Consider the following 27,955-nt stretch of genomic DNA (forward strand, 5'->3'; position numbering starts at 1 on the left):
GGGTTATACAATAATCAGTTATACTTGTATGTCACCTTGTAAGAAGTAGCCAAGGTGAGGGATCAGGGATTAATGTATTCCTTTAAGGGTCTTTACAGTTATCACATTCTACAACTCTTCTTCCATCTCCATTTTACAAATGAGGAAACAGGATCAGAGAGGTTGAAAGATTTACTCAAAGACACATAGCTGGTAAGTGAGGGAGCCGTGACTTGAACCCAGGGGTTTAGCCTCCTAGGCAAGAGCTCTTTTCCACTGAAAATGGGAAGAAGTCGCTTACAGATTGTAGGAAGTGGCCAGGGTGGGGCACAGAAATAAATTTGCTCCTTTAAGGGTCTCTACAGTTGTCACAGTCTACAATTCTTCTATCTCCATTTTACAGATAAGGAAACAGGATCGGTGAGGTTAAAAGAGTAACCCAAAGATACATAGCTGGTAAGTGGGGGAGCTGGGACTTGAACCCAGGGCTTTAGACTCCTAGTCCAGAGCTCTTTTCCACTACAGATGAGTTGCCTGGTATGGAGAACGGTAGCAGCCCGTGGGGTCCGGCCTTGGTGTTTTCGATGTTGGGCTTCTGGCTCCTCTGTTAGCCAGCAGTCCTGTGAAGCGGAGGTATCTTCAGTGGGAGTTGGAGAGGACAGCCAAAGGAGGCAGAATGCATTGCATATTCAGATGCTGTCCAGAGGGCTTCATGAGCAGATCTTTGGGCAGCCAGAGGTGCAGCCTTCTAAGGAAGCCATACGGCAGAGTGTGGAACATCTGCAGAAGCATGGGCTGTGGGGCCAGGAGACTTCTGCCCTTCCTGATGTAGAGCTGCAGTTGCCTCATCTTTATGGAGGAGACTTGGACCAGCACTTCCGCATTTTAGCCCAGAAGCAAAGCCTACCCTACCTGGAGGCTGCTCATGAGCTGCTCCAGGCCCAGTTGCCTCCTCTGCCCAAGAAGTGGGCCTGGAAGGAAGGCTGGACCAGATATGAGCCTGATGGGAAGGAACAACAGGTGGAGTTCCCTGAGGATCGTGCACTGGTATTTGATGTGGAGGTCTGCATGGCAGAGGGCAGTTGCCCCACCTTAGCTGTGGCTGTATCACCAAATTCTTGGTAAGTTAGAACTACTCTACCTTAGCATTTATGTGAGTACCCACTCCGCGGTACATTTGTCACCAGGGACAAATGAGGTAACTGTTAATGGCTTTCTTTTACAGCTCAACACTGTTTCTTTCTCACATCCTCCCTTCCTTTTCTTTTAGTCTTTTTCTCCTTGCCCAGTTCTTTATTCTTTTTTTTTTTTTCCATTTCAACTCGTTCATTTTACTTTGGCTGGTAGCACACGGAGCATAGGATATTGTTGAGTCTTGACCCCACTTCAGATCCCTGACTTGCGTATTCAGTTCAGTAGGTATATATTAAGCACCATGTGTGTATATATTCAGCCTTGTGTTAAGTACCAAAACATAGCTTCTGCTGTCATGGATTAGATTCTTTCTTGTGATCTGTAGGTTATTCCAGGAAACTTATCATGACTATGGATACTGGTATATCAAGGATATTTTAGCTTACTTTGTCATTTCCTTGCCTTTTGGCTTGTATCTGACCTCTTTGTAAAATAGTCCTTCTATATCTTTTTCCTCAGCCTCTCTAGTCTCTTCTCTGTGATATTTTTTAATCTGATCATACTCAAGCACACAAATTTCCACATTACATTCAATCATTATTGGTAACAATGATATTGGTAGAGAATTGGGTGTTAGCTCCCAAACCCTAAGCCAAAGAACTTGGACTACCCGTTTATCCAATCCCAGTGTCAGAAGTTATATGCACAGCTGCCTGTGGTTTTTGTATTCCTCTTTGTGACACCAGCCCCATTTTTGCACTGCCTCTAGGTATTCATGGTGTAGCCGAAGGCTTTTAGAGGAACGCTACTCTTGGGCCAGACAGCTGTGTCTCTCTGACCTCATTCCTCTGGAGACCCCTACCAGTATTAGTGGTTCAGCCAAGCAGGATTGGTTGGAGCGTTTGATTGTAGGGCACAATGTTTGCTTTGATCGGGCCTACATAAAGGAGCAGTACTTGATTCAGGTGAGGACTCTGCATCTATCACTTTCCTTATGCATGGAGTCCTTGGCTTCCCATTTACTTACTCTCTGCTTAGGATTCTGTTTTGATGTATTTTCTAGCCTTATGTGGGTAAAGCAGTTATTGCTTCTCTTTGCCCAGGGTTCTGGTGCTTGTATAGTCAAGGATCTGAGATGTTAAACCATTCTGGAGCTGGGGAAAGTAAAGAATTACAGGGGATTTAAATGACTTTCTTTGTAAAATTTAGTTGGAGGTTGGGGAGGGAGGGGGAGAAAAATTTAAAACTCAAAAGCTTGTGGAAGTGATTGTTGATAAATCAAAATAAATTAATAAAAAATTTAAAAGAAAATTTAGTTGGAGGTCCCCATCCTTGATCTCCACAACTAGATTGAAGACACTGTTCTAGGCTAGTTGTGCCAAGGGATTATCACTGCCCCACAATGGTCAAGGAGCTTGTGGTCTGGTTGGAGGAGAGAAGACGTTAAATGTTAAATAACAGATAATGCAACAAATAGCAGGTGAGGGTAACAGTAAGAGAAATGTTAGACCATTTGTGATTCATTGCCAAATGTGTGGTGTAGACAATACTGTGAGAATTCAGAGGAGATAGAGATCCCTCTGACTGGGGTGCTCAGAGAAGATTTTACAAAGGAGGTGAAATTTGAACTGAGCCTAAAATATGAGCAGAACTTGGATAATCAGATAAGGGTAGGTGGGACGTTGCAGGGTTATGCTGCTTGAAATGAATAAAACCATGAAAGTAGGCATGTGTACTAAATATCCAGGTGACAGTGAGTAGACCAGTTGGACTGAAGTTGAGCTTTTGAAATGGAGTGTTTTTGTTATCTCAGCAGTTGTGTGTTTTCCAGGGCTCTCGGATGCGCTTCTTGGACACTTTGAGTATGCACATGGCCATCTCTGGCTTGAGTAGCTTCCAGCGAAGCCTTTGGATGGCAGCCAAACAGGGGAAACAGAAAGGCTATCAGGAGGTCCAGAAGCATATCAAGAAAACCCAAAGTAAAGTCACGGGCCCGTTGGTGAGTGAGGAAACTACAAATGCCCACCTTTTGATCCCTAACATCAGTAGTCAGAGATAGAATTCTTCTGGTTCTCTGACTTCATTTTACTTAGGGTTTCCAGTCTCTTTTGTCTCCTTTAGAGCTGGCTAGGGAAGGGTACAGAGCAGGATGGGTTACAGGAAAGAGGCATAGCTAATCACTTGTTCTCTCATCCTCCTAGATCTGTGCCTGGGATTGGTTGGACATCAGCAGCATCAACAACCTAGCAGATGTGCACAGTCTGTATGTTGGGGGGCCACCTCTGGAGAAGGAAGCCAGGGAACTGTTTGTCAAGGGGACCATGAAGGACATCAGGGAAAATTTCCAGGTATAGTAGTGGGGCAGTGCATTGGCTGATGCTAGAGAGAACACGAACCTTTTTAATCTAGAGAAAAAATGAAGGTATGTGTGGCCTTTGGACTTTTTTGTAAGTAGCTACCAGGATTTTGTTTTTTTTTCTCTCTCTCTAGTGTGGTAGATTCCTTTGGAGTATAAGACTGGCTTATATTGAACTGAAGTTTTTTTCTGCAGGTAGCAGAATCTGCTCTTACCTTGAGTGAGAGGAGAGGAGTCATGATTCTGCAAGGTACCCCTTTGTTCCTCTTGTGATCATCTCTTACAGGATCTGATGCAATATTGTGCTTTGGACGTGCAGGCCACCTATGAGGTTTTTCAGGAACAGTTACCACTCTTCATGGAGAGGTGAGAGGACCTCGAGGGCAGAAGGAGCCTAGAGGTGTGCATGTAGGCTTCCTTCAGTCAGGTGCTTCTTGGCTACCAGGGTCCCTCTTCTTGGTGGGAGAGGCCTAGTGGACCTGCTGTTTTTCCCAGGGACAGTCAATCAAGAGACTTGGTAATTCAACTAGTGTCTCCAGTCCCTGATTGTTTCCTCAGAAGCCTTGTAGGAAAAACATAGGGAGGGAAGATAGAAGAGGAAACCATTTTTCATATCTGTTGTCTTTGGAGGGAGAGGTGGGTTGCTTGGGTCTTGACTCCACTTGTCAAGTGTAGGGTGATAATGTTAACAGCTCCCATTTATATAATGCTAGCCTGTGAGGTAAGTAGTGCAAGTATCCATTATTCCCATTTTATAGACAAGGAAACAGACTCAGAGATGTTAAGTGGCTGGTGCCAGGTCACATGTCTAGTAAGTCTTAAAGCCGACACTTTGACCCAAGTCTTTTTATTTCTAATTTTGTGCCTTTTCCACTATATGCCCTTTCTTCTTTCTGTCCCTTCTCTGAGGCTTATGTTGAGCTGTCTTCATCCCTGAAGGTGCCCTCACCCTGTAACACTAGCTGGGATGCTGGAGATGGGAGTGTCTTATCTTCCTGTCAACCAGAACTGGGATCGCTACTTAATGGAGGCTCAGACTACTTATGAGGAGTTGCAGAAGGAGATGAAGAAGTCTCTGATGGATCTTGCCAATGATGCCTGTCAGCTAGTATCTGGGGAAAGGTAGTCCTGGGAGTGAGAGTCTTGGGGTGGCTGCTCATGGGCCTTTGGAAGCCCAAATTGGGTGAAGGGTGAACCTAGGTATTAAAATCTGTTAGCTGAGTATGAGTGTTGAGTAGTTTTGTTTTTCAGGTACAAAGATAACCCCTGGCTTTGGGACCTGGAATGGGACCTACAGGAGTTTAAGCTAAAGAAGAAAAAGATTCGAAAGAAGGATCAGAATATATCCTGCAGATCTTCATCTGAGGCTGAAAAATCCTCAGAGATGAAAGGACAAGAAGGTAGGACTGGAACAGGGGAGGTTAGGAGGTGTGGAAAGTAGGGTTTAATGATGGACATAACCGAGCTCTTGGAGCATAAAATGTCATAGGGAAACTCAGAGGATGGTTTCAAAATCCATTTTGGCAAAATACTCCTAGGCCCAAATAGGGGCTTCTTTGTTGAGTGGAATGTGGAAATGCAGAATAGGTCCATTTTTGGGGAGTCCGTTTGTGTTTTGATCATCTTCTCCTGTGACAGATCCTGGCCCTCCTAGTGAAGAGGAAGAACTGCAGAGTGATTCTGCCATCAGAACTCGAATGGAGGAGTTGAAAGAGACAGTGGCATTGTTACCCAAGAGGACTCAACACTTACCAGGACATCCAGGGTGAGCTTCTGGGCCAAGGGGAGGAGGGACACTTTGGGCACCACCTCCTTCATAGGCTAAATGTCTCCCAGGCCTTCATCTTCTTCCCTTGCCTCATTCCTATCTCTCCCCCAGTTCCGCAGCAGAGGGTAGATTTGGCAGTAGAGAAATCATGTCTCAGAGGTCAGGCTATTAAATCCAGTTGTGCAGTTTTTAGATATCTTTGCCATTTCCCCTAAGGAGGAGCCCTTCAGTTTCACAGTTTGTTCAAAGAAGTCAGGATTGAGGTAGGAATGACATGAGTTCCCAGCCTTAACATGTATGTGTGCATAGGTGTGTGCCCTCATTTTGGGCTTATCTGAAGAGGGTGACTGTACGGTTCTTATTGCTGTTGTCTTTGGGATCCCAAATCATCTTAAAGAATTAACCCACAGTTTATTTAGCCACTGATATATACCCAGCACTTTTCGAGATACAGAGATGTTTAAAGTTAAGGGTTCCTGTTGTTAAGGAATTTGCATTCTTATTAGGGAGATAATCTTAACAAAATTGAAATAATTTAAGAACCTTTAAGAGCTGACTATAATTTCAGTAGAAATGAGGAGAAGGGGGTGATCAGTTTAGGCTTGAATAGTTTGGGAAAAGCTTTGAAGAGAAGAGCTGGACCTTGAAGGATATGTAGGATTTGTAGGAGGAGGAAAGAATGGCTGTAGTTGGAAATCACTTTTCTCCTATAATCTCTATGTTTGTAACACAGGTGGTATCGGAAACTCTGTCCTCGGCTGAATGATCCTTCCTGGGTGCCAGGCCCCAGCCTTATCAGCCTGCAGATGCGAGTGACTCCAAAACTCATGATGTTAACGTGGGATGGCTTCCCTGTGCACTACTCAGAGCGGCATGGCTGGGGTTACTTAGTACCCGGGCGGCGGGATAACCTGTTAGTAGGTTCCTCAGAGACAGATGCTGCTGGCTGTCCTTACAGGTAGGAGCCTAGGCTGGATGCCTTTCAGAGATCTTACGTGATGAGCAACTTGGGGAAGTTAGGCCCCAGTTTCAGTGGATAGGGAGAAGGGGTCCAGACATTTGTAGCGTGATGAGGAGGGTTTTGGTAGGGCTACTCTACAAAAAGTCATCATGGTTGGCACCATTAGCCCACAGGGTTATACTCCCACAGCCAGCAATCCTCCTCTGTGTATCTTCTGATTCTCCTTTTCTCATCCTGGGGATCAAGTTAAAATTTACACTCCTTAAACTGCTTTTCAGAAGAGTCTCTACCCTTTTTCCTCTTCCTTCTTCACTGTGTGGACATAGGACAGGGACCTTTATGTTAACTAAGATTATCAGAGATGTTTGAAGGGGTTTTCAGAGATTACATTTGTCATCCAGTAAATCAGAGATTTACATATTTATAGTTCCAGAATCCTCATACCTTCCCAACATTCCACTGAAACGGAGTGAGCAGTTAGTTAAGGTTTGCTTAGAGTGGTGTTATATTCAAGGCAAGAATGAGGCCTAGACCTCACCGAATTAGTGTCTGGAAGCTAAATAGTGAAAAAAAAAACCCCAGAACTTTAGGGGTACAGTTAAAAAGAATGAGACAATCCTTACTCTCAAATTCTGTCTTACAGGGTGTCAGTGAAAATCCACAAAGTTTCTGGGGTAGTTGAGTCCTGGCTCAATCTGGCATAAGGCCCAATATTTCTTAGTTTTGCTTCTCTTCTGTCATTTTGGCCCCCAGAGAGTAATTTGGACTGTAGCAGCAAATAAGTAATATTTTGATCTGATTGCCACATCATTAGCTTCATTTAAAGTTCAGAAGAGCATTCTCTAATACATTAGAGATGGGATAGGAGAGGTTACTTATATCCAAAGTCTTATCATGAAATCAGCACTTTCATTTGGAGAGGGGAGCTTTTAGGGAGCTAAACACATTCCCTAGGCAGAGCTTGGGCTGGAAAAAAATCAAGTGACATATAGCTGCATTGACAAGTGAAAAATCATCTCCCCACTCACCATCCATTTTACCATATCCCTATGGATGTCTTCTCCTTTATGGATATTGGACATGAGCAATGCCATGACCTGAGCTGGGGCTTTCAGTCCTCAGGAGAAATTTTGATTCTTCACTTTATCACTTTTCTCTGATGAAACAGATGTCCAAGTACTCCAGATGGAGAGAGAAAGCAGAAAAAATGATTGCACAATATCACTAATGTATACTTATGTAACCGTATCGAATAAAAGATTATCAAAGAGGCTGCAGTAATACTTTGACTGAACCAAATTAAAATATAATTGGAAAATATTTAACAAAGTAAATTAAATACAGTAGAACCTAGATAATGTTGACACATGTTTTTCTAAGTCAGTTGTGCAGCCTTCAGGGATCCTTCTGTATGGCTTAGTGGCCATCTTTCTATATGTGTTTTATGCCATTGCTCTTCTCAACCTGCCTTTACAGATCCATTGAAGCCCTCTATCAGAAATACTGCAGAGACAGGGGGAAGGAGCAACCTGTACTGATGGCCCAGCCACCACTAGAGGAGTTCATGCTCACTGACAGCACAGTGTGGCAGACGGTAAGGGCAGCTTTAGCCACAGGAAGTAATGGGGACATCTGAACCTCCCCATTAGCAACAGGAGAGAATTGTTGACTAGCTGTGGAGTCTGAGTTCTGTCCCTGGACCTAATCCCTGGGGTCCCAAAGCAGTTCCCCGGGAAAACTGGATGGGACGTGTAGGCCTTCCTCTTTTCTTTCTGTCAGAGATGGGGAGGATGTGGCATCTTCCTGAATATAGGCGACAGGAGGGTAAAGATAAGTCTGAAACCTCAGATTGGGACCCCAAGTCCTGGTGGTAGTGTTCTTGCTGTCCTCTTAAGGCTGCTTTTTCAGGTTTTCCTCCCTCACTCCTTAGCAGTTGGATTGATGTAATGGAGAGAGCTGAAGAGGAAGAAGTATCAAAGAGGCACTTGTGAATGGAGGCATTGTTTTTTGTTTTTCCTGGGGACCCCTCTTCTCAGGACACTGATGTGCCCGTGATTCTTTTAGGGGAGAAGAGGCTCTGTGTAAACATCCAAAACTTGGTTTGAGGGAGAAGGGGTACTCTAGCAAGACAAGGTGTCAAGGAAAGGGCAGTTTACTCGTCAGCTCTTTGTTGGTCTTAGGCATTGTGGTAAAGTAAAAAGAGCTTGGGTCTTGGAGTTAGAAGAATAGGATTCAAAGTCTAACTCTTGACACTAGCTTTGTGACTTTGACTAAGTCATTGAAAACCTTTCTGGACTTCAGTACCCTTGTGTGTAAAATGGGGATAACAGTATTTTGTACTGCCTACCTTACAAGGTTGTAGTGAGGAAAGTGTTTTGTAACCTTTTAAGTGCTCTATAAATGAGATCATTTAACATTGTAATTATTGTTATTTACTCCTCTCCTTGCCTCATTCAGGTAGAAGAGTTGAGCCACTTGGAACTTGATGCTGATTTTGAAAATGGTAGAGCAACACAGGTAACTGGCTGAGATCTTGGAGGGCTCCTAATTTGGGATGTGAGACTTGACAGCAGGCAAACTGGTCCTGTTTTCTGGTTTGTTTTTTCTCAGTGAATTTCTGAGGTGACATTTGAGTTTAGAGTGCTGCAAGAATTAGGAGGTGGGAAGAGAGTTCTTTCTTGGAACAGCTTCTTCTTAGAGGAGCCTCTTCTTAAGATTATAATCTTGACTTCAGGTGCCACTACAGGCCTACCTAGAGCACCCTTAAGACTTGAAAGGGAGGCAGGACCTGATATCTACCTCTGTTCCTCAGTGCCTGGGATCTGGGGAGTTGGGTATCTTGTGGATGACTTTACAGGATAAGGTCACTTACCTTATTCCCTGCTACCACTCTCATTGCTATGAATACACTCTCATTCTATGAATACATAGAAGAGGGTTAGGATAACATATATATATATTATTTTTATATATATATATATATATATATATATATCATACCCATAGGAGGAGACCAATAGTTTGCAGCTTAGCCAGCCAACTTATCACCATGGCAATGGACCTTACAACGATGTGAACATTCCTGGCTGCTGGTTTTTCAAGCTGCCACACAAGGTAAGTGTGTGCCTGTTACATAAAAGTGGCATGAGAAATGCTTGTTGATTGATTAGTATGATTCTTCTTGTCTGTCCTCTTAGAATGCTAATAACATGACCATATTTCCCCCCATGTCCCTTCCTGCAAGAAATAAGACTTAGCCCTGAAGGAAACTAAGTTGGGGTGGAGTCTAATGTCTGAATTTAGGGCTGGCCTTGCTATTAACATAGCAAGGCTGCTTGTGTGGTATTAAACAGCCATTTAATAGTTCTGTGACCTTGACAAGTTAGTTAATGCCTTAGGACATCTCTCAGATCTAGTGTAGTTCTACCATTCCATTTGTTAGGGAGACAGAGTTGAGGTGAGAAGGTAAGGCAGAAACTTTTCTAATGTTAAAGGAGAGGAACTGATAAAGGGAATCAGGAGCTCTGGACATGGGGAATTAGCAATTGGACTATTTCTCCCCTCCCCCCAGCATTTTGGGGTTGTTTTCGGCTCTTCAACTCCAATAGTCTGGCTTAACTGACCCAGGCCAGTAGGGAAGGAGTTTTCTTGGTATTCAACGTGTGTTCCTGACCTGTGGATCTTTTCTACCATGGGTCTTTTCCCCCACCACCGAAGGATGGCAATAATTGTAATGTGGGAAGCCCTTTTGCCAAGGATTTCCTGCCGAAGATGGAGGATGGTACGCTGCAGGCTGGTCCAGGGGGTGCCAGTGGCCCGAGGGCTCTCGAAATCAACAAGATGGTCTCCTTCTGGAGGAACGCTCACAAGCGCATCAGGTAGCCTAGTGCAAACACTGGGGAGGGGCCCCTTGTATGGATGGAAGTAGCCTTTTTATGGTTCTTGGGGTTGAGTGGAAAGAATAGAAACTACATAAAGAGGAAAATGGTTTGGATTTCTTTTCCCTATGGAGAGATTGAATGGAGTCACAAGCTAGTGGCAGTTTCTAACAACTCCCAGGGTAGGCCTAAGGTGGCTCTTGTATTTTCTTACCTAACCCAAATCCTTGAGACTGTCTCTGGAAGAGGACCTAAACATTGAGAACCAACTAAACCCAGAATGATCTAAGGCTGGGCCAGACCTCACTAGGTCTCACTAGGAAAATTGTTTGTGCTTTGTTTTCCTCATTTGTTAAATGGGGATAATACTGTTTTCAACAGCCTCCTTGTAGTTGTAAGGCTCAAATGAGACATTATGCAGGCTACTTTGTAAACCTTCACGTTTTTTGTTTATTTATTTGTTTTTTTAGGCAATTGGGGTTAAGTGACTTGCCCAGGGTCACACAGCTAGTAAGTGTCAAGTGTTTGGTCTGAGGCTGGATTTGAACTCAGGTCCTCCTGACTCCAGGGCCGGTGCTCTATCCACTGTGCTACCTAGCTGCCCCTTAGACTTGTGTTTTTATTCCAACTCTGCCATTAATGAGCTGTAAAACCTTAGGGGAGTCACTTAACCTATATGAGCCTTTCTGACCTCATTTTACAAATGATGGGGTTGAATCAGATGATCTCCGAGGTTCTAGCTTTAAAGAATATTGTCTCATTCTATTCTTAGGTTCTTCTAGCTGAACCCTGAGGATGTGAGTCTTGGGACCGTCTCTGGTCCTGGGTCAGCCTAGTGTTTTATTGTAAATTCTGAGATGACCTGCATAAGGTCATTAGGAGGTCTTTGTTACGTGTCACACACTAAAAGACACCTGCTTGTCTTTGAATGGAATGTTGATGGAAAATCGCCAGGATTGGTCAGTTTCATGGCCAATATGGAGTCTGGTTTCTGCTCCCTAAAAATATCATCTTGGGAGTCCTAGACTGAACAGGATCCAAAGCCCAGCCATTGTTAAACTTGAACCAGTACTCTGATGGGGACAAATTAAGGGCCAGGATCTGTACTCCAAATTGGGAAAGGATCCAGATCAGATTTCCATATAGTAAGCAAAGGCAGATTGTCACTGGCTTCCTTTTGGGTTTTGGGTGACCCTGTGCTTTGTCTACTTCCCCACAGTTCCCAGATGGTTGTATGGTTGCAGAAAGGAGAGCTGCCACGAACAGTGATTAGGTAGGAGCTAAGTTGTTACCCGGGGGAAAACAAGGGAAACGTGGGCAGTCCCTGCCCTCTTCTTTTACATAAGGCAGTTGGGCTCCTTTATAGAGTATGGATGGTATCCCGTTTTCAGACCTATTACCTGGCAAAGTGAGGGTGTTCTGTGATGCATGTGTTGGAGGAGAGGGGTGTAGCATGGGGGGGGTGTCCATTTGCAGTATGGTAATTGGATGAATTACAGTGCAGTTTTTAGTGTCCACACCTTTCCAATTCAAGGTATCTAAACACTGATTCCAAGTTTCCCTTCTAGGCACTCAGATTATGATGAAGAGGGCTGCTATGGGGCCATTCTGCCACAGGTGGTGACAGCTGGCACCATCACTCGAAGAGCAGTAGAGCCTACCTGGCTCACAGCCAGCAATGCCAGGGTATGTCAATTTTTCCTGACTCCTGATTTCCTATCTTGGGGATCAAGGGAAGATTTTTGACCCTTGAAGGGAACTTTATGATCTGTTCATTTTCTTCCTTGTTTTCCTTCTTGCCCTCTCAAATCCTGTCTTAAGATCTGAGGCAACCCAGGATCACACAACTATTAAGTGTGATTTTAAGAGCCTAACGCTCACCTCCCTTATTTCAGAGACTATTAGAGGTGCCTAAGACATGACCAAGGTTTTTAGGACCCACCACCCACTCCCCTATTCCTTGGTGATCCTATCATTTCCTATTCAGCTCAGAGCTAGTGGCTTGAGGTGGTCTAACCAGGGTGGGGAGAGGGTTTGTTTGTTCCTCCTCCTTCTTATCTGCCATAGGTGTCTGAAGAATAGGACGGTGTGTATTCCATAGGTGGACCGGGTGGGTAGTGAGCTGAAAGCCATGGTGCAGGCCCCACCTGGTTATGTTCTAGTTGGGGCTGACGTAGACTCCCAGGAACTGTGGATTGCTGCTGTGCTTGGAGATGCCCACTTTGCTGGAATTCATGGTGAGGGAAAGATTTGGGACGGGAAATCTGTAAGTGATGTTGGGGGAAGTGTAGGTTGACAGAGACATGATCTATTGCCCTCATGAGGCCCTGGGCCACCTAGGTGAAAGCTTCCAAGTCTTTTTATTTCTCTAGGCTGTACTGCCTTCGGTTGGATGACTCTTCAGGGAAAGAAGAGCAGTGGGACTGACTTACACAGTAAGACAGCATCCACAGTAGGCATTAGTCGAGAGCATGCCAAGGTCTTCAACTATGGCCGTATTTATGGGGCTGGTCAGCCCTTTGCTGAGCGTCTGCTGATGCAATTCAACCACCGCCTGACACCACAGCAAGCCAAAGAAAAGGCTCAGCAGATGTATGCTGTTACCAAAGGTCTCCGCCAGTAAGGAGTTCTACTTTATTTTGACCTTCTCTGTCTGCTTTTTACCCATTCCCTACCTAATCTTCCTGAAGCCTTGGAATTGGTAGGCCTCTAACTTAGAGTGCTATATTCATTCTCTCACTGGTACAGTACCTAGTAGCTTTATCCTATCATCCAAGATCTCTCCTTTTTCAGGCCCACAGAAAGCCTGCCAGCTTGGATTAGAAACCTGGAGCTGGCATGCCTTTCAAAGGTGTGACATTTTCTGTTACTTTGTGTTTTTAGTTTTGCAGATTCTGCCTTCTAATGGTTATTTATCTTTAAAAAAAAAAGCTGAGACTGAAATTTAGTTATTTTGTTAACAGGTGACAGTGATGTGTGTAGATATAACTACATGGTCTGAACAGTAAGGCTCAAATAAAAGTATGTTTTGTCTGATTATCTGGATTATTACTTTTTGCTCTGGTCCTCCTAATTTAACCATAAACTTTATTTAAAAAAATAAAAAGCTTTTGATTAAAACATCTGATCTTAAATATTAAACCATCATTGTCTTTTAATGAAGATATGTAAAGCAGCTTACAAAAACATAAATACCTATGTTATAGTTCAGTATTTTTCTCATCATTTCTAAGCTTTTATCATCTTACCATGAATATTGGCCTGGAATAAAGAACCATTAAGGGAAGTATATCCTCAACCTTTCAATGTTCCCTGGTTCAGGATTAAAGCTGAACTTAATCTCTCTGTTTCCAAGTATCTTAACCATAGTTTATCTGTTCACCTAGGCTAAATTTTTAGAGGTAGTTATAGGAAAGACCTTAATTTAAAACTTTAACTTGTGATTTTTTTTTTAAGTAGCAGAAAATTTTCCACTTTATGCTTTTCTCCATTCTGAGCCTGTCCTCTCTTCCCTAAATCATTTAGTGTCAGATAAATTACTAAATTAGTAGATTTAAAGAGATGAATTAAATGATTATACAATCAGGTGGATTCAGACATGGTAAGATGTTGTTGTTAATAGTTCAGTGTCACATGGCAGGAAGTCTTCAGTGGAGTACTTGTGTTTGACCTTGTGTCTTTTAACATTTTTATTGATGACTTGAAAATTGCCTGTTCATATTCTTTGACCACTTATCAGTTAGGGAATGGTTTTTATTATTTGGGCAGCTAGGTGGTACAATGGATAGAGCACTGGGCTTGAAGTCCGGAAGACCTAAGTTCAGATCCAGCCTTAGACACTTAATAGTTGTGTGATCCTGGGTTGCCTCAGTTTCCTTATCTGTAAAATGGGGAAAATAATAGTGCCTATCTCAGAGTTGTTATGAAGATCAAATGAGATAATATTTGCAAAGTGCTTACCACAGCGTCAGGTACATATCTTCCTGTCCTCCTGCCTTTGGTCATGTTGTTCCTCCTTTGTGAAATGCCTTTTCCCACCAACTATCCCTTAAATTTCAACTTTCATGCTATTTTCTCTAGAGAGTTTTCTTTCATCTTCCTCTTAGTTGATAATTACCCCTTCTCTCCCAGCTTACTTTGAGCTTCTATTATATGTCTTTGTATTATTTGTATTAGATATTGTGCATGTGTTGTAACTCCATACTACCCTGAAAGTTCCTTACAGCATTAGCCATCCACAGAGCAGGCACTCAGTAAACCCTTGTGGACTGGTTTGCATTTCTTTTTTGTCAGGTATCAACTTTCGAAGGATGGTGAGTGGTTGGTGGAGGACCTGGGGATTCAACTGGACAGGACCGAAGATGGTTGGGTCTCTCTTCAGGACCTACGGAAGATCCAAAAAGAAGCTTCCAAGTTGTAAGAGAAATGATTTACTTCTTAAGAATGACTGACATGGAGCTAGTGATTTCAAGGTCAAGGGTTGGTCTAGTTTGTACATAATGGAGTACTATGGTGGGTTCTTGAGTAGGGAAGTAGCGACAGAATGAAAGCGTCTTTTTAGAAAGTTTAATTTGGTATGTAGGATGGATTGAAAGGGACTGAGTAAACTTCTAGGAGTGGGGGAGCACAGATGAGGTGTCATTTTGAAGGTATCACAAAACTCCCATCAATCCTCAGACTTAATTAAGTTAACATTTATTAATATGTTCAAGGCATTGTGCTAGGTGCTATAGGGACAGAAAGCTCAGTGTACTCTAGAACTGTTCCCAAGCAACTCACAATCTGGTGGAGGGGGAAGGGGCACAAATTGAGAGTGGGGAGAGACATATACATAATGAACTGTGATATGAGAAAATACATAATGAACTGTGATACAAGAAAGCATAACATAAGTGCAAGGAAGAGATTCAAGTGAAGAGTGAAGTGCTCTGAAAAATTTGAGTGAGAGAAAAACATTTTCATTTGGGAGGGAATCAAGGAAGTCTTTTATGGAAGAAATGGTACCTGAGTTTATCCTTGAAGAAACTTCACATAGTAGGGAGACCCTTGATCTTACACTGTACCTAAAATTTTCTCTTATCAGGGAGGGTGTGCCTCAGTTGATATTGCAGTGTGAAGCCCTGGGAAGCCAGGAGACTTCAGCAAGTCATTTAACCTCACTATGTCTCAGTTTCCTCATCTATAAAATGGGATAATATTTCTGTTATCTTTCTCACATGATTATTATGAGGATTAAATGAGATTATATATCTACAAGTTATTTGTAACTAAAAAGAACTATCTAAATGTGAGTTATGTTGGGGAACCACAAAATTTGCCTTCTTTGTGATTTTGGTCTTTCCCAGGATCCTTTAATAAATTACCCTACTATGTGCCTTAGTTCTCTATTTATAAAATTAACACCAATTCCCTTGTCCTATTGCATCCCCAGAGAGTAGGAATACTGTTTTTTCTTCAGCTGTGCTGCCTCTTTCCAAGTGGTAGTGGTATCCGTATTGTAGCTAGAAGACAAATCTGAGAACTTGTTTTCTTGTGGTCGTTCAGGTCTCATAGGAGAAAGTGGGATTTGGTAGCTGGCAGAGCCTGGGCCGGAGGGACAGAGTCAGAGATGTTCAACAAATTGGAGAGCATTGCCATGTCAGATGCTCCTAGAACCCCTGTACTGGGCTGCCAAATTTCCCGTGCCCTGGAACCTGCAGTTGTCAGAGGAGAGGTAAGTCAGTTTTAGTATGCCTGGGTGAGGTCACTGTGACTCCCTCATATAGATTAATGTTCTTGACACAGAGCATCCTAACCTGCAATGGGAGAACTGCCATGTGGGGATCCCTAGCTTTCTTCAGGGCTCCTACCATAACAGCTTTCGAAGTGAGTCATTCTCCTTCTGGGGTCACAGGAGTTCAGCAGACTGTGATCTGGGATCTTGAGTCTTGGCATTCTCTGTAGTTTCCATCACCTCATTTTTATTCATCTTCCATCTTTCTTCAGTTTGTGACCAGCCGAGTGAACTGGGTGGTACAGAGCTCAGCTGTGGATTATCTGCATCTGATGCTTGTGGCTATGAAATGGCTGTTTGAAGAATTTGACATCAGTGGCCGTTTCTGTATCAGCATTCATGATGAAGTGCGCTACCTGGTTCAAGAGAAAGATCGCTACCGTGCAGCCCTTGCCTTGCAGATCACAAACCTTCTGACAAGGTAAGGTTCCAGGAGCCATGAAGTTACTTTCTATTTATTTAATAATTTATTTTTATATTATTTATATGTATATTACAGTCATTTTTTATGTAAATAGTTTTTTTTTCAATTCAATGTGAAGACAGTTTTCAACTTTTATTTTTTAATAAGATTTTGAGTTCCAAATTTTTCTCCTTCCCTTCCCACACCCCTCCCCAAGATGACAAGCAATCTGATATAAGTCATATATGTGTAATCATTTGTTAAACGTATTTCTACATTAGTCATGTTGGGAAAGAAGAAACAGAACAAAAGAAAAAAAACCATGAATTGCGTGCTTCAATCTGCATTCAGTCTCCACCAGTTCTTTCTCCAAGATGTGGTTAGCATTTTCCATTATGACTCTTTTGGAATTGTCTTGGATCATTGTATTGCTGAGAAGAGCTAAGTCTGTCATAGGTGATCATTGCACATTGTTGCTGTTACTTTGTTCAGTGTTTTTTTGATTCTGATCACTTCACTCAGCATCAGTTCATGTAAGTCTTTCCAGGTTTTTCTGAAGTCTGCCTGCTCATCATTTCTTATAGCATGGTAGTATTCCATTACATTCGTATACCACAGCTTGTTCAGCCATTCTCCAATTGGTGGGCATCCCCTCAATTTCTAACTCTTTGCTACAACAAAAAGAGCTGCTATTAATATTTTTTTACATTGGCTAATATGACAAAAACAGTGGTCCTTTTCTCTTTTTTATGATGTCTTTGGGATACAGACCTAGTAATGATATTGCTGGATCAAAGGGTATGCACAATTTTATAGCTCTTTGGGTGTGGTTCCAAATTGCTCTCCAGAGTGGTTGGATCAGTTTACAACTCTTCCACCAATACATTAGTGTACCAATTTTCCCACATCTTCTCCAACATTTATCATTTTTCTTTTTTGTCATACTGGCCAATCTGATAGGTATGAAGTGGTAGCTCAGAGTTGTTTTGATTTGCATTTCTCTAATCAGTAGTGATTTAGCATTTTTTCATATGACTATAGATAAGTTTTAATTTCTTTATCAGAAAACTGCTTGATTGTATCCTTTGCCCATTTATCAATTGGGGAATGATTTGTATTCTTATAAATTTGACTTAGTTCTCTATATACTTGAGAAATAAGGCCTTTATCAGAAACACTTGCTGTAAAAATTGTTTGCCAGCTTTCTGCTTTCTTTCTAATCTTGGTTGTACTGGTTTTGTTACATATCACAGTCATTTCCTGAAATTTCCATCAGGCATCAAATTTTTTTAATTTTAGAAGCATATACTTTATTTTTTCCCCAATTACCTGTAAAAAACATTTTTTAACATTTGTTGTTATATTTTGAGTTCTGAAGTCTATCCTTCCCTGTGGGTGTGAGATGGTTCCTCAGAGTTGTTTTGATTTGCATTTTTCTAATGAAGAGTGATTTAGAGCGTTTTTTGGTATGACTATAGATAGCTTTGATTTTTTTGAAAATTGTTCATATCCTTTGACCATTTATCAATTGGGGAATGATTTGTTCTTATAAATTTGACTCAGTTCTCTATACATTTGAGAAATGAGGTCTTTATCAGAGATAGTTGCTGTAAATTTTTTCCCCCATTTTCTCCTTTCCTTCTAATTTTGGTAGCACTGGTTTTGTTTGTGTAAAACCTTCTTAATTTTATGTAATTAAAATTATCCATTTTATATTTCATAATGTTCTCTATATCTTGTTTGGTTCTTCCCTTATCAATAGATCTGACAGGTAAAATATTCCATGCTCTCCTAATTTGCTTATTGTATAACCCTTTATGTCTAAATCACATACCCATTTTGACTTACCATGGTATACAGTATAAATTTTTGTTCTGGACCTAGTTTCTACCATACTGTTTTCCAGTTTTCCCAGCCATTTTTTGGTCAAATAATGAGTTTTTCTCCCAAAAGTTTGGCTCTTTGGGTTTATCAAGTACTAAATTACGATGATCATTTACTGCAATGTATTGTGTACCTAATCTGTTCCACTGATCTAATTGCTCTTATTTCTTATCCAGTACCAGATTATGTTAATGATTACTGCTTTATAATATAGTTTGAGATCTGGTATGGTTAGGCCACCTTTGTTTACATTTTTTTTTCATTCATTCCCTTGATATTCTTGACGTTTTGTTCTTTCAGATGAATTTTGTTATTTTTTCTAGCTTTATAAAATAATTTTTGGTGGTTTGGTATGGCACTGAATAAGCAGATTAATTTAAGTAGAACTGTCATTTTTATTATATTGGCTTGGCCAACCCATGAACAGTTCATATTTTTCTATTTGTTTAGATCTGACTTTATTTGTGAGAAGTGTTTTGTAATTGTTTTCGTATGGTTCCTGGGTTTATTTTGGCAGGTAGACTCCCAAGTATTTTATATTGTCTACAGTTATTTTAAATGGAAATCAGCCATTATATTGACTGAGCCTGGCAGTGTTATGCAGTATTCTATACCTGTGGTACCTCACCTTTCCAACAAACCTTACTACCAATTTTTCAGTCATCCCAAGCTTTGATTGGTTTTGGAGGAGTAGAATTGTGTAACCAGAGAACACTTTTGCAGGTACTTTCTATGTAAATTCGTTTGTATGTTCTGAGGAAAACAGACTTAGGAACAACTTGAGATGATTAATTTTTTCCTTCATTCAGCATCTGCTGTGTTGATTCCTGTCATATAGTGGTGTACAGTAAGATGACAGTGTTAATGATCTCTGCCATTTCTGTTTAGCTTTGCCACATGCAATCATATATGTGAACATAATGGCAGAGCCTGTAGATTATAGGCCAGTGGGAAATTCCTGGAAGGATCATTAAAGAGCTGGTTGGCAAATACCTAGAAAGAGAAAAAAGGCAGCATAGCTTCATCAAGAATAGGTCATGCCAGATTAACTTTATTTACCTTTTTGACAGGAATATTAAACTAGTAGATGACTGGAATGATATGAATATAGTTTACCTAGATTTTAGCAGAGCTTTTGATAAAATGTGTCATACTCTTATTGTGGAGAAGATGGAGATGAGACAGTAACGCCATCAGCTAGATTCAGAACTGGTTGGATGACCAAACTCAGAGTAATTGTTATATTCTGTATCAGCAGGGCAGGAGGGCTCCAGGGCAGTACCCTTGAGATCTTTACTTGGCCCTGTACTTTTAAACATTTTTATTCATGACTGATAAAGGGATAGATAATATGCTGATCAGATTTGCAAAGCTGGGAGGGATGACTGTCAGGATCTAAAATGAACTTAGCAATCTAGAGCAGGTATCCCTAACCTGGGGTCTGTGAACTTATTTTAAAAAATATTTTGCTAACTGTGTTTCAGTGTAATTGGTTTCCTTTCTAATCATATGTATTGTTAATGCTGTGTTTCCTGAGTGTTATATGCATTTGAAAAAATTATTCTGAAATGGATCCCATAGTCTTCACCGGAATGTCAAAAGGGTCCATGACATGAAAAAGGTTGAGAAACCCTTGGCCCAGAGCGTTGGGCTCAGTCAGACAAGACAAAATTCAGTGGGGATAAGTGTAAAGCCTTGTACTTGGGTACATACAATCAATCTCCAAATCCAAGATGGGAGAGACATGGATAGACAGCAGTTCTGAAAATAAAATGAGCGTTTCAGGGATCTGTTAACTCAGTATGAGTCAGAAGTGTAATGTGGCAGCCAAAAAAAAAAAAAAAAAACCAATGCACTCTTGGGCTGAATTAGGAAGAGTGTGGCTTCCATCTCTATGGGCATGATGGTCCTGCTGTCTCCAGTCAGGTCTCATGTGGAGTTTTGTGTTCAATTCTGAGCATTACCATTTAGTAAGGACATTGATAAGCTGGAGAGTTTCCAGAGAAGAGCAACCAGGATGTTGAAGGGTCTTGAGTCCATGTCATAAGAGAATTGGTTGAGGAAACTGAAAATGTTTATACTGGAGAAGAGAAGACCCGAAGGGGGATATGATAAGTATCTTTAAGTATTTGAGGGGCTGTTACACAGAGGGAGAATTAAATTGATTCTGCTTGGCCCCAGAGGGCAGAATCAGGAACAGTGGGTGGTAAGGAGGTCCATTTAGGCTTCATGCCAGGAAAAACTCTTTAATAGAGCTGTCCAAAAGTGGCATAGGCTGCCTTGAGAAGTAGTGCGTTTCTTCTCTGCGGGAGCCTTTGAGCAGAGACTATCAGATGACCAGTTGCTGGGTTTGTTATAGTGGGGATTCCATTACTAGATGACCATTGAGGCCCTTCCAACTCTCAGGTTCTGTGGTAATGTTTCTCTGAAAGTTGTTTGAGACTCTTCAGTTAGTTTCACAATAGCCCTATGGTCCTAACTGGACTGTTTTGTTATTAAATCAGAAGTGCTAAGCTCCTGAGTTACATTTTCCACAGCAATCCAATTTATTAAGTGTCTGTCTTTTGAAAGATATTGTCATGGGCACTAGAAATGGCAAGATAGGTCTGATAATGCTCTTGTTCTGAATGAGCTTACAGTCTAGTGAGGGAAAGGACAAGCATACAAGTAACTAATATAAGAGGAAGTGGGATAAATGTAAAGGAGAGATCAGGTGAAGTGTTATGAGAAATTTGAAGAGGTTAAAAAAGTACTTTTGAAAAGAAAGAAATTTGAGATAGGAGAAAGTACCTTTCCCTCTCCCACGATGGGAGCCAGGAGAAGCTTCAAAGTGGCATCCTAGTTCAGTCTTGAAGAAAAGGAAGGACATTAGGGACAAAGATAGGGGAGGGGAATCCATTTCAGGCATGGGATATAGAAGTGGAAGAGGGCAAGATGTTAGGATGAATGAGGTATGTGTCTAACATAAAGTAGGTAAAGGGTAGTAGTAGTAAGAGATGGAACCAGGTTGTAAAGATCCTTGAATCAAACAGTGGGGAACCACTGAAAGTTTTGAGTAGAGGACTAAAATGATCATAGCAGTGCATTAGGAAGATTACTTGGGCAGCTGTGTGCAAGATGGATTAGAGAAAGGGAAGACTAGAGCATGGGCTCTTAACCTTCTTTGTGTCATGGACCCTCTTTGGCTGTGTCTAGTAAAGCCTATGAACTTCTTAGAGTAATGCTATTAAATGCACAAAATAAACTACATAGGATTACAAAAATGAAGTATATTGGACTAGTTTTCAAAATGTTACATTCACAGACCTCAGGTTAATATCCTTTTGACTAGAGGTAGGAAGGCCAATTCATTAGGTTTTATAGGAGTCTAAGATAGAAAGGAATAGGGCCCAGTAGTGTAGTTGTAATAGAAGGGACAGAAATAAGAGATAGTGGAGGTAGAAACTACAAGAGTTGCTAACTAATTGAATGTGTGGGGCAACGTAGAAGGACTAAGAGAGGATGACTGGGACAACAGTGTCATTAGCAGAAAGAAAGGGGGTAAAATTATCCTCCCTCTTACTTCCTTCTTCCCTCCCTCCCTCCCTCTCTTTCCTTCTGTCATCTGTCTTCCTCTCTCACTCAGGCTGGAAGTGAAACAGCCACTTACAGGCCCAATCCCATAGCTGGTTGGCTTAGAAGTTTTGACTTCATCTGTTTTCCAGCCTGGGGCTGGTCCACTCCACCTTAGGCAGCGTGCTGGCTTTATTTTCCCACAGTGGTGCTGCATTTGGTGCTGATATTCTTCATGCACTTAACTTTAGCCCTTTCCTCTAGCTCAGAACTCTTGAACTCAAGGGATCCACCAATCTCAGCCTCCATAGTGGCAGGAACCACAGGAGTGTACTACCATTCCTGGCAAGAATTCAGTTTTCAAGATGAGTTTAAGGTGCCAGAGGGACTTGGAAATGGAGCTATCTAGTCAGATTTAGAAATAATAGGTCTAGAGCCTCAGCAAGAGATGAAGGATATCAAAAATTTGGAGTCATCTGTGTGGATGATAAATGAAGCCATGAGAGTGGATGAGATCACTTATAATAAGGAGATATTTTATTATATAGAAGAAAACTTGAGTTAGAACTTTGGAGTATAGCCATGTTAAAAGGTCCTAAGGAGGATGAAGAGATGGGGATACCTAGAGGTAGGAGAACCATGAATGTGCAGTTTTGTGGAAGCCAAGGGTGAAGAAGGATCTTAAGAACGGTGGTGTCCAGTGTTTTATGTTGCAGAGAGATCAGAGAATGTTGTTGGGGTTTTAGTGATAAGGTCATTACCTTGACTCAGGAGAGGAATGTTTTATTAAAGTGGTATGGACTGAAGCCAGATAGGGAAGACCTGAGCATTTTTATAAGGTGATTGGAAGGAGCAAGAAGAGAATTTGGAAATGCATGAGCTGGTGGTTTATGAAGGAAGGACATGTAAGAGATAGGAAGGAAGGATCAAGAATAAAAGTAGAAGGGTAGCTTTTCCTCTGAGACTAGAGAAACCTAAAGAAGTGGAGGAGGGAAGTAGAAGGAGGTGACTTGTCAAATGGCTTCAATTTTAGCAAAATTGGAATTGAAGTCGTTTGTCAAGAAAAGAGGGCAAGGGTGAAATTGGAAACCCAAAGAGGAGATACTAGAACAGTTCATTTGTACCCATTTGTGGTAGACCTAGTCAGCATTTTATCTTGTATAGATTTTTCAATTCAACTGAGCATTTTTTTTACAAAGATGTATTCAGTACTTTAGAAAAGACCAATTTTCCTTTCTTTGCTGATGCCTCTGAAAAGTTCCTCTGTTTAGTCAAAACCGTCTAAAATTTGTTAGAATGGGACAAGTATAGAGGTTTTGAAAAGGAAATTACACTATTAATGCCAGTACTTAGCCTAGTGCCTGGCACATAGTAGGTTCAGAATAAATGCTTGTTGACTAGTAGATTACAGATAGATGTTGCCACATTGACAAATTGACAGTTTTATAGCTCACTAAGATCAGTCTGAGTAATTGTAGATTTCTTAATAGGGAACTTAAAAGTAAAAGAACAGAACTTGAAAGGAAGCATGGATAATTTAGACATCTGCAACTAAGATGTTAGGATTGAGGAGATAACATATGATTAATCTTTCATAGGGGACTTAGTTGCAGGATAAAAATTCTTGAAGTGAACAAACCAAATTAGACATAGGCAAGTAAGTGATAGGAATATTTAAGCAGTTGAATGGAATTTACTTTATATCCAGTTCTGTCAATGTTCTATTTCTGCTGCCCCAAACTCTCTTCATTTTACCATTATAACTTCAGTATTCTGAGGGTTCTGAGATCTTAGCAAAGTGGGTGTTCCCTTCAACAGTATAGATTTCTCAGGTAATATAATTTTTTTACATTGCTTCTCCTGTGTAATTCTCTGTGGTCAATATGACCTTCATGCAAATCTGCACTTCTCTATTTCCTCTTAATTTTTGAGACATAGTATTCCATGACTCATAACCATAGAGCATAATTGGAAGACTATCAGCATTAAAATGATGGGTCTTTGTTTTTGTGAGGTTAGGATAATTACGTAGCACAATTTTCCAAAAGGCAGTTAGATCCACCCATTTTCCTTCTCACACTCCATTTGGAGCCCAGTTTGTTAGCATCTACATCATTTGTCAAAAGATGTGTGGACATACTGGTTGGCTCTGTGGGTTGTCTAAACTGTTTATCATCAGCTTAAACAAAAGGTGTTTGTTATTCACTGAGTTTTTTTCCTGTGTGGTTTCCAGGCCTGATCATGAAACTTAATCAGAAATTTTGCCCCATCTCTGTGCCTTTGCCTAGGCTGTCTTCCATGCCTAGAATGCTTTCCTTGCTTACATCCACCTCTTGGAACCCTTAATTCCCAAATACCGTCTGCTACAGAAGAGCCTTTCTAAATTTCTCCAGTGTTAGTGTCCGTCTTCTTCCCCCCCCACCCCCCGAAATTACTTTGCATTTCTTTGATTCCCTGGAATCTAGCAGAGTGTGTGATACATAGTATTGTTGAATTGGTTAAAGCAAAATTCTTGATTATAGATCTCCTTTGCTGGGGAGGTCATTATTATCCCTGACCAACTGAGCAGAGCCCCTCTTTTCTTTTCTCCGTTTATTTTTTCTGGTGATCTCATCAGCTTACATGGATTTCAGTTATTGTGATGCTGATGAATCTCAGATCTGCATATCTAGCTCTCATCTCTCCCTTGAGTTCCAGTCCCACATCACCAGTAGTTTCCAGGATATCTCTACCTTGATTAAGCTCAACTTTTCAAACTCCACAATTCTACATGTTCAAAAGAGAATCCATTAAAACCCATCTCTCTTCCTAACTTTCTAATTTCTGTTAAGGGTACTGCCTTCTTACTAGCCATCCATGTTTACAACCTTCACATCTTGAACTTGCTGCCCTTTCCTACATAATATTCACTCCTTTGCCCAGTCGTGTCATTTATACCCTAACTTCTCTCCTCTCTATCCTTTTTTCCAACTACATGGCCATCAACTTTACACTAGTATCCATAACTTCCAGTGTGCTATTGTTCCAGTCAGCATTGTTGTGACTTACCAGATCATAATCCTGGCCACGATATCCCTATATGTTGTTTCCCCTCCTCTTAGAAAGTAAGCTCCTGAGGACTCTTGTGGTGTTACTTCTTATTTGTATCCCCAGGACTTAATGTTTTTTCATTTATTCATTCAAGTTTATCTAGTACACCACCTTTATTTTATAGATGAAGAAGCTGCATGAGTAGTTGTGACTTTGCATTTAGGTCCTCTTGACTCTAAAGCCTAGGACTTTTCCACTATACCATACTTAATCAAAAAGTATAGATTGTTTGTATTTGGAAGTTTTAATCAGGCACATCAGAGAATCTCACCTTCCTTTTCAATAAATATTGGCATGTAAGTTTTGTCTTCATGGTGGTCTTTTTTTGCAAATGCTTACATGTATGTCCCATGAAATGTTCCTTGTTGTCTTCACATAACATGATGAAACCTCTTCTGCCAATTCTTTTATTTGCCTATTCAAGGAGATCCTTTGTCATCCTGTTTAGCGTCAGATTTTACCTTCTGGTTTTATTTATAGCAGGAGTTCTTAACCTGTTTGTATGGCTTGGAATCCTCACAATGATGTTTCTAAATGCGTAAAACTGAACACAGAATTATAAAAGAAACCAATTATACTTAAATAAAGAGGTATTTTTTCCCATCCAAATTTGTGATCTTCTTGATTCGTAATGAAGTCACGATTGATATGATTCAGTTCTACTAATAGCTTTCCACTTACTTGGTCATTGAACAATGAATTTGGAAGGACTAACCCTAAATTTTATAGATAAAAACTGTCATTCTTAACACTGTTCTGCCCACTCCCTCACCCCCAATTTCTTTTATGCCACTCTACTAGTCACTGCAGAAAGGGTTGTGGAGCATTTTGTGTTTTTTGGGCTATGACAACCTATGAAACAAAGACTTTATCATGAAGTGGTCAGCCTACTGGTGATGATCTTTCTTCAAGCATGGTAGAACTTTCTAGACCAGACCTGCAAATCATACAGCCTGAAAGCTGCTTGTAGCCTGCCAAAGGATTTCAGTGGCTGTCATGTGACCTGGGAGAACCAATCATTGTTAGTCTGGCCACACGTGGCCTGCGGGCCTGTCTGTTGTGCAGGCCTTTTCCAGAGAGAGCTTGGGCTCTTTTGGCATAGCCTAGGAAAACCCAGGGTCACCTGCATTCCATCAGACGTCACTGGGTAGGACAGCATTTAAACTGTTTCAGTTGTCCTGCTAACTAAATCCTGGTTGAAGGAATCTTAGAAAAAGCCTTCATCATTCTTGTACGTGATTAATAAACAAGAACATCAGTCTGAACAAAATTAGTGTATTTACATACTGGTACGTAATCTGGGACTTTGCTGGTCCCAACTGATGACTGATTTTTTTTTTTTAAATTGTTCTTCCATGTGAGTTTTTGATATTGAAACCATGATTGATTGTGTTTCTACCAAGGTTATAATAGAGGAATATGATAATTATTAAACAAGGATCAATATTGCCCACTACTGTCTAGGGAACTTCCTTTTTACCTTTTTGTAAAAACAAAATTTGGTCATATAAGGCTCCTGTAAGTGTTCATGCGAGATGGGTTTCAGCCTAGCAGCTAAGTGGGGTTTAGGGAAACCCACTGTTCTTTAGATGGTTGGCATTAGGATTCTGTGGAAAACTATAAATTTAACTTAATGGCCTGAGAATAAATAGACAGGTATGACTGTATCTGTCAGTCTTTGACTTTGGGGGACTGTCCACTTAGCAAAATATTTGTTCTATTTCAGATGCATGTTTGCCTATAAACTAGGTCTTAACGACCTGCCCCAGTCTGTGGCCTTTTTCAGTGCAGTTGATATTGACCAATGCTTAAGGAAGGAAGTGACAATGGACTGTAAAACACCTTCCAACCCAACTGGACTAGAAAGGAGATATGGGATCCCCCCAGGTGAGTATATAGTATTCTTCCATTTATGCCCATAGCATGCAGATATTGGAGTTACAGTTGAATTAAGAGTTATGGGAATTTTTTTTTTTCATTAAGAAAAGAAATATGGTCCACTCTGCCACAGGGAACTGGGAACCATACCCTGTTTCTGGGAATTAACATTCTCAACCACTACCCTATCTTCCTTTAGATTATATTATTCCAGAGTCACAAGACAAGTCCCTTTAATTAATTTTAATTGCCTTTCAGGTGAAGCACTGGATATTTATCAAATAATTAAACTGACCAAAGGATCTTTGGAGAAAAGAAGCTAAGCCTGGAACATGCTATTCTAAGGCATCCCCTTTGCTCCTATGGAGCATTAACACTGATTATGACTCCCATCCCACAGGTTTTTTAGTTTACCCTTTTCTGGGACAGGGCTTTCATAGGGACAGTCATTTCTCTTTAAAAAAGACATTCTTACAGAGTCTATGTGCTTTTTGATAAGGCATGCCACTGACATGCCAAGAAAAGTAGAGTGCATTTCAGTGGGTTCAAAACTAAGGTGCCTATGGCCATAGGGTGAAGGCCAAAAAGGAACTAAGGCTTTACAGGCCATGAAGCAGTCGGGAGTCATGCTGTACGTAGCAACTCAGGGATTTCATTTTTTTTTCCTTTTCTTCTTGGCTGGTTCTTGACTATCTTTTCTCTGCTCAGATGCAACAGTCTGGAAGGAGAGAGAAATGTTGAATAAAAATATTTTATCAAAGTTTGTGTCACTCTTGCTTTTTGGAGGAAAGATTTTTCCTTTTAAGGTACCTAATTTAAGGGAAAAGCAATTTATAGGTGTATAAAAGAGGCAAGTAGGGCATATATAACAATTCCCATCTGTTACCTGCATTTAATTTTTTTAATGACCTGATCATACTGGTTAATCAGAATGAGAATAGTATAGATAACTGAAATTACTAAACCTCAATTTCTTTTCATCTAAATATGTCAACCTCTTGCTTTTTATAAGACAGCCAGGTGGAGAAACAATAGCTACCTTAATATTTTCCAAATCTGTCCTCGGTTCCTACCAAATTGTTTATTTTCTTATCTCAATAGGCCCCCTTCCTTTTTCTACAATTAGCCTTATTTCTTTTCTTTTAGTCCCATCTCTACCTATGCCCATGTTATTGACCTATAAAAAGCAGAGATATGGTGGAAAGAACACTTGACTTGAGTCAGTGACCAGACCTCTTTGAGGCCCGGTTTTCTCATCTGTGAATGATACCTGTACTACCTATCTCAAAAGATTGTTAT

General features: G+C 40.9%; 2 protein-coding genes across 4 annotated transcripts in view; one reads left to right on the forward strand and one right to left on the reverse strand.

The window, feature by feature from the left end:
* The first annotated feature begins 12 nt into the window (after positions 1–12).
* On the forward strand, positions 13–27,416 carry POLG (DNA polymerase gamma, catalytic subunit). The gene is made up of 24 exons (XM_027851422.1): positions 13–192; positions 383–435; positions 505–1,100; positions 1,883–2,078; positions 2,945–3,112; positions 3,315–3,461; positions 3,756–3,835; positions 4,409–4,591; positions 4,721–4,869; positions 5,108–5,234; positions 5,971–6,195; positions 7,675–7,792; positions 8,656–8,715; positions 9,205–9,312; positions 9,916–10,076; positions 11,296–11,349; positions 11,645–11,762; positions 12,178–12,313; positions 12,449–12,695; positions 14,370–14,492; positions 15,621–15,789; positions 16,062–16,270; positions 26,505–26,665; positions 26,915–27,416. The coding sequence occupies exons 3-24, from the start codon at positions 505–507 to the stop codon at positions 26,977–26,979; spliced, it is 3,600 nt and encodes a 1,199-aa protein (XP_027707223.1). The 5' UTR covers positions 13–192; positions 383–435; the 3' UTR covers positions 26,980–27,416.
* The window catches only part of FANCI (FA complementation group I), a 60,721-nt gene continuing 60,055 nt past the window's right edge, over positions 27,290–27,955 (reverse strand). For all 3 annotated transcript variants that reach the window (XM_027851421.1, XM_027851419.1, XM_027851420.1), the window contains one exon: positions 27,290–27,374. In XM_027851421.1, the coding sequence (XP_027707222.1) occupies positions 27,309–27,374 (66 nt within the window). In that variant the 3' untranslated portion in view covers positions 27,290–27,308. The remainder of the gene's footprint in view (positions 27,375–27,955) is intronic.

The sequence above is a fragment of the Vombatus ursinus genome, unplaced genomic scaffold (assembly GCF_900497805.2).
Source record: "Vombatus ursinus unplaced genomic scaffold, bare-nosed wombat genome assembly UNPS02009205.1, whole genome shotgun sequence".
Taxonomy (NCBI): Eukaryota; Metazoa; Chordata; class Mammalia; order Diprotodontia; family Vombatidae; genus Vombatus; species Vombatus ursinus.